Genomic DNA, 11,260 nt, shown 5'->3' on the forward strand with positions numbered 1-11,260 from the left:
CGGCGATGGCGTCATCAGCACCGGAAGCGAGCGCCGTGCACGCGTGTTCACCGCAGCTGTAATGTTGACTCAAGTTGAGTTTGATACTTGGAAGTTCAGCGCTGGGATCATGTAAATATCTACAGTATGGAGATAATATAACTGTAATTATAATGGCACAGTCGCTATTTTATATATAATCAGAATTTATTATTTATATTTGGCTATATTAATAATATATTACTGAAACTAATAATGTGATCATTTAAAAACGTTGATCTGATAGTTACATAATGATGATGTTAATAATAATACATAATGATACACGTACTTTATCTCACTGTTTACATCCGCACTGATGAGCAAGCTAACTGTGTTGTGTAGCTGTTGGACGGATGAGGAAGATGATGATGAAGATGGGGGACAGGTTGTGTTTTGATGGGAAGGCTGTTCTGGCCCCTATGGTTCGGGTGGGCACTCTTCCCATGAGGCTGCTGGCACTGGACTGTGGAGCAGATATAGTGTACTGTGAGGTGAGGAGGAGCATTCACACCTCTGCTTGTCACATCTCAGTCCACGACTCCTGAATCTAAAGTAATTGCACTGCAATATTGTTAAAATGGAGTTATGGCCCTTTGATATTTCAGGAGCTGATTGACATCAAGATGGCCCAGTGTGAGAGAGTAGTAAACGGTACGTCTGTTTCTGTTGGTCATATCAGATATCCGGGGATATTATATAACATGCAGTATGTAAAATGGGTTCACATTTGGCAAAATGTGATTGTTAAAGTTCTAGTCTGTTTTAGGGATCCATTTTGCATATTAATAAATGTGTGTACAGATGTTCTGGAGACGGTTGATTTCGTTGCTCCGGATGAGCGTGTGATGTTTCGCACCTGCAGTAAAGAGAAGAGCCGCGTGGTCTTTCAGATGGTCAGTGTGGCAGTTAGTTCACTTCAGAATTAATCTTTCCTGAGAATTTACTCTCCCCACGTCATCCAAGATGCTCATGTCTTTCTTTCTTCAGTGGAAAATAAATGAAGGTTTTTGAGGAAAACATTCCAGGATATTTCTCCATATAGTGTCTTCAATGGGGTCGAAGGTCTGAATGTGAGTTTCAGTGCAGCTTCAAAGTCTCGACACGATCCAGCCGAGGAATAAGAGACTTATCTAGCCAAACCAGCCGACATTTTATATATATATATATAAAAAAAAAAAAAAAACATTTATATACTTTTTAACCACAAATGCTCGTCTTGCACTAGCTCTGCGATGCGACACACATTACGTAATCACGTTGAAAGGTCTCCAGTTCAGAAATGTAGGGTAGAGCGTAAAGAGTACCTGAAAACTATACTTGAGTAAAAGTACAGATACTTGCAGCGAAAATGACTCCATTACAAGTTGATAAGACTCTTATTCCTCGGCTGGGATCGCGTCGAGACTTTGAAGCTGCACTGAAACTCACATTCGGACATTCTGTTGGACCCCATTGAAGACACTATATGGAGAAATATCCTGGAATATTTTCCACAAAAACCGTAATTTATTTTCGACCGAAGAAAGAAAGACATGAACTTCTTGGATGATGTGGGGAGAGTAAATTATCAGGAAACTTTAATTCTGAAGTGAACTAATCTTTTAATATTTCCTGAATGCATTATTAATAATTTTAAAGCATATCTGAATTCGACGCTTGTGTTTCAGGGAACGGCGGATCCAGAGAGAGCCCTGGCTGTGGCTAAGCTTGTGTGAGTTGGATTCATTTTATTATTACTTTTTATTTCTCTTGTTATCATATTTCCCTTGTGTTGTGTTCTGGTCATTTTGACCTGAGGAGATTTTCTTTCTCCCAAAAACGTTATCGCATTGGACTAAAACTTACCGACTTCACTCACACAGGGTATAAGTTCTTCCCACATTTTGGGATATTTTGTTTTGTCTCCACCTTGTTACTCTTGTGGTGTTCCACCGGCCTACAGAACATACCTTATAAATCGCTCATGTTAAATTATCACCACATATTGGATTCGATACATTTATCAACTTGCTTTCTCTCAATTAGGTCAGGTTTTGTATTTGTGTTACAGGGTTTTCAACACAGCATAAGCGATATTCAAAGTACACGAAGTATTACACAGTGTTCCTCTAGCTTTATCACATTTGAACCTATGTCTAATGTGGCTGTTTTTCTTCCTGAACAGGGAGAACGATGTGGCGGCCGTCGATGTGAATATGGGCTGTCCCAAGGAATACTCCACAAAGGTACGGGTGGCTTCTGTGTCAAACATACGGTCGGGGTTTATCTGAGGACACACTGAATATCTGGAATTCACAAATCATATTTAAAACTAAAAAAAAATAGGATTTTGAAAAACAAAGGAACATTGTCACTTAAAATAAAGAAGAAATATAGTCTTGGTAAACTTCCTTGTACAAAACAATGTTTTTACTTTCATTTTTGGGACATTTAAATGAAATCATGCTGGATGAATCTGGGGAACCTCAGTGCAGCTTCAGACTGATACAGAGCTCTGCAGGGATGAGTGTGTTTGTAGGCCGAGCCGCGAGTTCACATTACACTGATTCCTTCGACAAAAACCCAGTAGTATTTTTCCACTGGCTTTTGGCTTTTGGCTTGTGATTCTTACACGTTCTGTTCATCTTGATAATCTTTTCAATTGAACACTAGAAACTAAAAACAAACACGGTTACATGACTTCGACGTCACCATCACTAAGCTTCTGACAGCTCTTTCAGTCTTTGTTTAAAACATTTTCCCTGAAAGTCTGAGGTATAATAGTTTGATTATAAACACAACGAGGCTGTGAAAGCATCTAGTGAGTTTGAGTTTAATCTCCCCGACAACCTTTACCGTCCCGTTTAGACACTTGTTAGTAAAAGTGTGTTTTACTGATGTATTTTATGTTGTAGAATAAAAGGTGAGAATATATTGAGCTTGTGTTCACAACAGACCATTTTTCAACCATTTAACCAAAAACCCATTGACGCTAAAATGCAACTTGTTTCTGGGTTTTTACCAACAGAAATACATCATCCCTACAGCTCTTTAATGTTATGATGATAACTTAATTTGTAATAACACAAAATAATTAAATTAGAAAACACAGTGATGGAAGCATCTGCATTTGTGCTCTCAGACTGTTGCTTGTGTTGTATTGTAATGTACACATTTCATATGATGTTTATGTATTATTATTTATTTCTGCTGCTGTTAAACATTGACCTCACATAGGGAGGAATGGGTTCGGCACTTCTCTCTGACCCTGAGAAAATCGAAGCTGTAAGTTTTCTTCGTTTTTTTTCTTACTATATCAGTTTTATAAGTTTTATTAACTTTTCTTTCTTAAACTTCTTGTCTTTTAGATTCTGAGGACTCTTGTGAATGGAATCTCAAAACCCGTTACATGTAAAATCAGAATCCTTCCTACGGCAAGTGACGTTTTTCTCCGTTTTTTGCTGTGTAATGTGTGTAAAATTAATAAGTAAAAAAATACTGAGCTAAGAAACCCTGATATAACACAGCATATTGATTGTTCCTGGTAATTAATGGATGTGTGATGTAATGTGCTCTTTCAGCTTGAGGACACAGTGAGTTTAGTGAGGAGGATTGAACAAACCGGAGTGGCGGCCATAGCAGTGCATGGCAGGTTCGAAGCGTTCGCTAAACGTGTTTTCAGAAGGATTCTTCTCATGTCTGGTCAGAGCATCTTTATATTTGAACTTTTGTTGTTGTTGTCAGGATGAAAGAGGAGCGACCGCGGCACCCGGTCCACTGTGATTATATACAGGCCGTCGCTGAGAGCGTGTCCATACCGGTCATTGCCAAGTCAGGCTTTACCCTACATTACACTTATGCCACAACTACTCGAAGTATTCGTGAAATGGAAACTGTCTTTTTGAATCTGATTTACATATGCAGTTCAGTTGGCATCACTGGTTTCTGTTGTGATCTTTGTGTTTTGATGATTTGTAGCGGCGGCTCTTCAGATATAGTGAAGAGCTTTGAGGACATCGAGACGTTTCGAGCGGCTACAGGAGCGTCATCGGTCATGATCGCGCGAGCGGCCATGTGGAATCCTTCAGTGTTCCGCCAGCAGGGGGCGCTGTCTGTGGAGCGGGTCATGGAGGACTACATCAAATACGTAAGCGGGACAACATGCCTTCATCAATTATATAAACGACAAATATATGTGTAACAAATAAAACTCTGTCAATAAATATTTGTAAGTTAAAAAAAAAAATTGTTTACAGGGATAATAAAGTTGTGCAACATGTCACTTAACATAAAATAAAAAATAATAAAATAAAATGCATTCAATAATATAGTATGATAATTAAAATGCATAATAAAACCCCATTAAAAGTAGATGTATCAGATGACTGAAATGTTAAACTAGTCTTCCATGAACATACTCTAACCCAGATGTATCTTCCTAATACTAATGTGAATAAATAATAGTAAAACTGTTGTTTATGAGTCTTAATGATATTTTTGTCTTATGTTTTCTAACAGGCTGTCCGCTATGACAATAACCCGTTTAACACCAAATACTGCTTATGTCAGATGCTCAGAGACAGAGTTGAGTCTCCAGTTGGAAAACGGTTGCATGCAGCTCAGACCACTGAAGAAATATGGTAACTCTGTTTTCTACACATGGAATTTCCGTTTATATATATATATATATATATATATATATATATATATATATATTAGGGGTTTAACAGTTCACAAAACTCGCAGTTCGGTTCGATACAGTTGTGACACGGTTCGGTACGTTTTCAATACAGCAAGAAGAAAGAAATGCCAGAGAAATTTCCTTGATTTTTAATTGTTTTTTATTTATTAAAACTAACATCATAAAGTTTGATATTTTTTTTACTTTGAACAGTGATGGAGCTATACTTGACCCTGGGGTGTCATATAAAACAAAAACAGCTCCTTATAAAAAAAAAAAAAAAAGTAATATTGTAGTAGTTATAAACAGGTTTATTTTATTTTTATTTAAAGTTTGCAAGGCTCCAGATTAACATTTGAGGGCGGCAATTTTATTCATAAAGTCGAAATAATTCAAAAGCAAAACGATTAAAAAATATAAAATATGAATAAAATATTTGAAATATATAAATAATATATTACAATGTTAATTTTATGTATTTTTTATTTTTAAATAAGTGTGAGTTTTCCTACATCTTGAAACTTTTAGTTTTATAAATGGGGGTAATCTTTGGAGGATGAACAAATAATGTTTTGATCATCACATTAAACATAACATTTAAATATATTTGAGTTTTGAAGTGCTGGAAAGAGATGTGTGACGTACTTGAAAGCGTTTCACTATTCCTGCCAAACGTCCATGGTTACAGTTAGTGTTACTACAGTAAAGCCATGGTGAATGTTGCTGATCTGTGGAGACTGGATAGTTCATTCATGGCACAATGTTTCTCCTGGTTTCCACATCAGCGCTGTTTGATCCATTAATAACGGAGAAATGTGAATCTCGCAGATCTAGTGAGAAAAAGCTTTCTTTACTGGATCTCTTAGCGCTGTGCAGTAACAGTGTCGCTTGATCAAGATCGGCTCGCGCTGACATTGGTCCAAACTCATAAACGGTCCTTTAAGCACAAATGAGTAGCGCAGTTTCATTCCGCTTTCATTACGTTTGCCAGTTGATGTTGGGCAACGTTGTGATGGTCGCGCCAGCGCGGCTGCTAACTAAATGTTGGTCGGCAAGATGGTCCAATGTATCGTTTGGTTTGTAATGCGTACCGAACCGAAAGCCTCGTACCGAACGGTTCAATACGAATACGTGTATCTTTATAAATCCCCTAATATATGTGTATATATATACATACATCTACACACACATAATGTTGTTTTTTTGTTGTTGTGTGTGTGTCTGTTTTGCAGTGAGGTGTTTGGATTGACTGACTTCTACATGAAGACCAGCGCTGAACTGAAAGCTAGAAAAGCTGCCCTACAGACCAACGGGGATCAGTCAGAGATCCCTAAACTAGAAGATGATGTCATCACAATGCCTGTCCGCTTTGAAAGGTGAACTGTGACCCACTCATGACCCGTATGGGCCCTAAGAAAGCACTTTGGCTTGTGCACGTGGTACGACCTCTAGGGGTCAGCAGCAACAGGAGAAGGAAGAACGAGTCTCACTACCAGAGGGTTGCAAACAAAACATTACGTTTTATTTTTAAAAGGGTTTTGCGTCGGGGCAGACAAGGCCAAAATGACAAACAAAACAATCTTCTTTTTTACCTCTACAATTCCTAACACACAAATAAAGAGAACAAAATACAATTTAAGCTTGCCTACCTCCCTGAACTAAAAACAATTGAAAAGATAGATGTACAAAATAAAATGGCGTCAAACCCCCTACAAGAATATTTACAGAAGATGTATACAAGTTCGTAGCAAACTTGTTCGTAATCAATCAGGCATGGGTCAACATGAATAATCACAGGTCCACAATCTCAAATAATCACTCACAATCTGTGATTCGACACTCAAGACTAGACAAAACAACACGAAGTAATAGCAAAAACAGTCTACAGTCAATCACACGAGGGCGAGGGTGAGTGTTTCGGCGGTCTCATATCTGGATGAGGTGTGGAGGAGAACCAGTCACAGCCTCCAGGAAATTACCACAAGAGTCCGCCCACCTAACACACACATGCACATGCACACGGACAATACACACAGGACAGAGTGGAACAAATGACTCGGCTCATACCACCCCAACCCACACAATAAAACTGTTATTGTTGATTAACACGGGTACCAGTGTATTTCTGATTGTGTTTGTGTTTCCCAGACGAGATTATCCACCTCAGATCACTCCAAAGATGTTCCTACTGGAATGGAGCCGGAAGGAAAAGCTTGATCAGCCTGTATATGAGACGGTCAGTTCCCCATCAGACTGTGTGTGATGGTAGCAGTGGTTCTCAACTAGGGCCTCAAGAAGACTTATGATTAAGCTTTTAACCAGTATTAAAATAAGACAAAACATCAAAAAATAAAACGTATTTCAATTCACCTACACAAGAACCATGATTCCCCTAGTCTTGAAAAACCTGAATATATGAAGTAGCCTAATTTTAAAAGTGTGACTAAGTATGTAAAAGAGTGTAAAGCCTTATGTATGTTTGTGTGCGTTATATATATATATATATATATATATATATATATATATATATATATATATATATATATATATATATATATATATATATATATATATATATATAAATAATGTGTATATATTTGTGTGTATATATCAGAAATGTGATTTTTACAGATTTACATATTTTCCTACTTTAAAAGTGTGTCCCACATCAATAGCGTACATTCGATAAAAATATTCTATATATACGTGTAATTTTTAATGATCTATTTATTCATATAAAAATAATTCCATTTTAATGTTGTTGTGGACAATGTGTGTTTGAGAACCACTGGTGTGTTGGATTACACTAACCTATTAACCTATTAACCTATGACCGATTGTTTAAACAGTTTGTTTACTTCTCAGGAACAGCGAACTCAAGATCGAGCTTTTCAGTCCACGGTTACTGTAGCCGATAAGAAGTACCGCTCTACCCTGTGGTGAGTTTGCTGTCTGATACGTCTCACACACTCCTGGGCAAAATAGTGGGCCAAGCCCAAAATGGCCAAAAACTAAGCTTTCATTTGTCTTAATTTTTGCTAATTTCCTGACAAATGATTTGCGCAAATACATATAACACTTTAACGACTTTCTTCAGCATATTTCCTTCATAAATGAAGGCTTTTCTTAGCCTGGCAAGCCAGACCTACATCAAGATGTTAGGTCTGGCAACTCACCATAGACACGGCTCAATCCGAGGGGCGGGATAAACGGCTGTCTTTCAGATTCCCTCTGCACGCAATAGGACAGCGCTTCAACCAACCAGAGCATTTTCCCAACAGCGGAGCTAGTTGATAGATTCAACTTTTGCCATATCTGGCCGGCAAAACTAGAATGACTTAAGTGCCGTTCTTTGCTGTTTTCTCAAAGAAGTCGCTCCAAGTCCTCCAGAGTCGCGGCCAAAGCCGATTCGAAAGACTGTTCTCCAGCAGCCGCCATTCTTTGTTTTCAAGTAGCAGGGAACCGTCACAACTCTGTCGTCATTATGTTAAGCCCGCCCCTCCTACTCTATACACGACGTGATTGGCCTGACCCAATTTAGGTTTTTGCAGCTCGAAAGTCAATGGAGAGTTGCTAGACTACCCTGGCTGAAAAATACATTTTGCTCCCGCTAGGGTGCGTCTAGATTTCTAGACTAGGCTTTTCTATGATAGCATCAAAATCACTATTTTTAAAACACTAATGCGGCTCGACACAACATGAAACTGTGCTGGAAGTATCTCCAGGGGCTCTACACATGAACTCCAGCATTGAGAACAGTGTTTGTGGACACAGAGTTTACTAAAAAGAAAGATTTTGAACAACTCACTGTATCTGTGTCTGTAACAACTCACTCACTGTATCTATCATAGTAGTGCCCCATGCACTCCCAATTTGACCGAAAACGAAAATACGGTCAAACTTAAAAGTGGCGTTTCCATCCTAATTATGCTTTTAAACAAAAGTTTGCCTCTGGTAGATTAACAAAAAGACCCTAGATTGCATTTTGGCGAGAGTTATGCCAACTTAGAGAAACATCAAAGACAGAATGAAGTTTTTGGCAGAATAAGGAAGTTGTGTGTGGAGTGATGAATCACATGGTGAAGCTCCAGAGCGGCGTCTTCAAAAAACTGCTGAGAAATATAATAATAAATGAGGAAGAGGAGCCTTTCAGCTGCTGCTTCACTGCGAAACTCATCTCATGCTTTGGAGTTCAGGAGAATACAGCAGAAATGAAAAGCTATTATCTAAAGATGATCAGATGTTATTTTTGCTCCTGCTCAAACTGCAAACACAACCAAGAAGTGTCTTGAGAACGAGTCCATCAGGCTCATGTTTAGCCCAGATTTGAATGTTTGGTCTCACATTAAACTCAAACGAACTGGGAGACATTTTTCAACGTTTGAAGACATTAACAGTGCAGAACAACACTGACTCTTCTTCCTGTGGAAAGCCGTGCTGAGTTTCTTTATCTACAGTATTTGTGCAGCTCTTGCTCATTTCCTGGCCAGTGATTCGTGATTTAAAATGGTGAAGACTATTAAAAGACCACTAACTATTTTGCCATTTTTGGCTTGGCCCTTTGTGTTTGTCCAGGAGTGTGTACACTAGTAATTCAGAGAATGACACTGGTTATTGGGTTACTGCTATTTTCACTCTCTGCAGGGAGAAGTCGAAGAAGTTTGCAGAGCAGGCCGCAGCTATAGTGTGTTTGCGCACTCTCGGGCTTCCAGAGGGCCGGATCGGAGAGGAGAACAGTGGACTGGTAAATAAACGCAAGAGGGATGACAACAAATGTGCACCGCTAAATGACAATGAGTCAGCAACACGAAAGAGACATATAAGTGAAGTGCCACAGGAAGAGGAAGAGGAAATAATTTGCAGGACGAAAGTTGTGACTGGTGACTGTGGTCAGACCACAAGTGAACATTGACACTCAGCGTCTGATCTCACTGTAAAACATTCATTCCTCTTCATTTCAATGCAAAGTGCCATTTTACCTTGACAAACTACCGTGTGCTTTGTATTTGCTTTTAAGTTTGTTCAATTCAGTTATCAAGTGCCATCTCTAGTAGTGTTTTCTATTAGAAACACTGGTTTTGGAATTTGTTGTATGCCAATGTTTCGCATGAGGGAATGTTTTTTTTTATTTTTTATTTTATGGATTTCCACCCTTCACCAGAAGGGCGCAGTGTAGCGCCAATTACTTACAACTGCTCCTGTACTGTGTCATGAAACCAAGATCATCATTGTGAAATAAACCATTTTAACTATGCGTTTGACTTTTGCTCCTCCATGTATTAAACAAGGAAAGCTTCAGTGACTCACATGTGAGAGTTTGTTTCTCAAAAACCTAGTAAGTTGCGAAACTAGACAGCATTTCAGGCATTGTAATCCACATATGATGTCCAAAAAAAAGCTGTATGGGTAGGCAGCCCTTTAAAAAAGGACCATAGTAACCAGATTCAGCCAGGAAAACATAAAAGCAGCAATAAAATTAGATTTCCTTTTTATTAGACACCTTAAACTGGCTGATACTCTTATCTAAGCAAGTGTGTTTTGACACCAGTACCACTGTAGTGTTTCTGGAGAAATATACCTATAAATAGCTTGATTACTTTAGTTACAGACAGTGCATGCGTTCTTTGCATATAAGATGAAAAAAATAAAAAATAAATCACACTTAACCTTTAACCCTTGTATGGTGTTCGGGTCTGTTGGACCCGTTTTCATTTTTTATCAAAAGAAAAATGATGCAATTAATTATTTTTTCAAACTGAGACTCATTGGCCTTGGCTCATTTTCTGTGAGGAATATATATCAGAACACATTTTTAATGAAAACACACTGTACACCCCCCCTACACATTTATATTACACACAGGATGTTCGGGTCCACTGGACCCGGGGCTAATAAAAGTGTGGAAATTGTAGGTCCTGTGTACCTTTACTCTGTCCTCCTCCTGTCAGGGCCTGCTGTTAGTGTGTGTATGTTCTTGTATATGGTTTATGAGGACACAAATGTGTATAATGACATGGGTATTACATTGTAAACATGGTTTATGACGACATCTGTGTCCTCATACTAAAACATACTAAATGGTTTTTTGAAATTCAAAAAATGGCAAAAGTTTTCTGTGATTGGTAGGTTTAGGGGTAGGGTTAGTGTAGGGGGATAGATTATACAGTTTGTACATTAGAAAAACCATTATGCCTATGGAGAGTGACCGTACACCACATATCCAAGTGAGTGTGTGTGTGTGTGTGTATGTGTTTGTGTGTGTGTGTGTATGTGTTTGTGTGGGTGTGTGTATGTGTGTGCATGAGTGTGTGTGTGGGTGCGTGTGTGAGAGAGATTGTGTGTAAGTGTGAAAGAGTGCAAGAGTGAGTTTTGTGTTTCTACTCCTGCCATTCCCACACGAGGTTGCAATTCTTAAATGTGATCTAACAAAGGTAAAGAGAAAATATTAACCATATATGCTGTTTATATTGCTTGTAATTGGGATGAAGTAAACATCTGTTGAGTATTTTAACATAACATTTTTGATTGTGTTGAATTAAAAAACCAAAAATGCAGCGGGTCCACCAGACCCACGAACAC

The 11,260-nt window shown here is 38.4% G+C and overlaps 1 protein-coding gene across 6 annotated transcripts; it reads left to right on the forward strand.

The window, feature by feature from the left end:
* dus2 (dihydrouridine synthase 2) lies at positions 1 to 9,935 on the forward strand. 6 transcript variants are annotated; one of them, XM_084095683.1, is made up of 16 exons: positions 1 to 124; positions 364 to 512; positions 627 to 672; positions 823 to 914; positions 1,689 to 1,732; positions 2,186 to 2,246; positions 3,238 to 3,285; positions 3,369 to 3,434; positions 3,582 to 3,652; positions 3,745 to 3,831; positions 3,979 to 4,147; positions 4,519 to 4,640; positions 5,914 to 6,057; positions 6,830 to 6,917; positions 7,547 to 7,620; positions 9,326 to 9,935. In XM_084095683.1, exons 2-16 carry the CDS (start codon positions 375 to 377, stop codon positions 9,591 to 9,593), a joined length of 1,518 nt encoding a protein of 505 aa, XP_083951809.1. In that variant the 5' UTR covers positions 1 to 124; positions 364 to 374; the 3' UTR covers positions 9,594 to 9,935. The 6 variants fall into 6 exon arrangements, with proteins under 6 accessions (XP_083951809.1, XP_083951806.1, XP_083951807.1 ...); XM_084095684.1 differs by having other exon boundaries at positions 14 to 111; XM_084095682.1 differs by having other exon boundaries at positions 18 to 143.
* The last annotated feature ends 1,325 nt before the right edge of the window (positions 9,936 to 11,260 follow it).

This window comes from Abramis brama (assembly GCF_963993115.1).
Source record: "Abramis brama genome assembly, chromosome: 20".
Taxonomy (NCBI): domain Eukaryota; kingdom Metazoa; phylum Chordata; class Actinopteri; order Cypriniformes; family Leuciscidae; genus Abramis; species Abramis brama.

Coding starts and splice junctions, on each gene's coding strand:
- dus2 (XM_084095680.1), top strand. CDS start 375: ATGAGGAAGATGATGATGAAGATGGGGGACAGGTTGTGTTTTGATGGG. Junction 513..626: donor CAGATATAGTGTACTGTGAG/GTGAGGAGGAGC, acceptor TTGATATTTCAG/GAGCTGATTGACATCAAGAT. Junction 7,621..9,325: donor AAGTACCGCTCTACCCTGTG/GTGAGTTTGCTG, acceptor CACTCTCTGCAG/GGAGAAGTCGAAGAAGTTTG.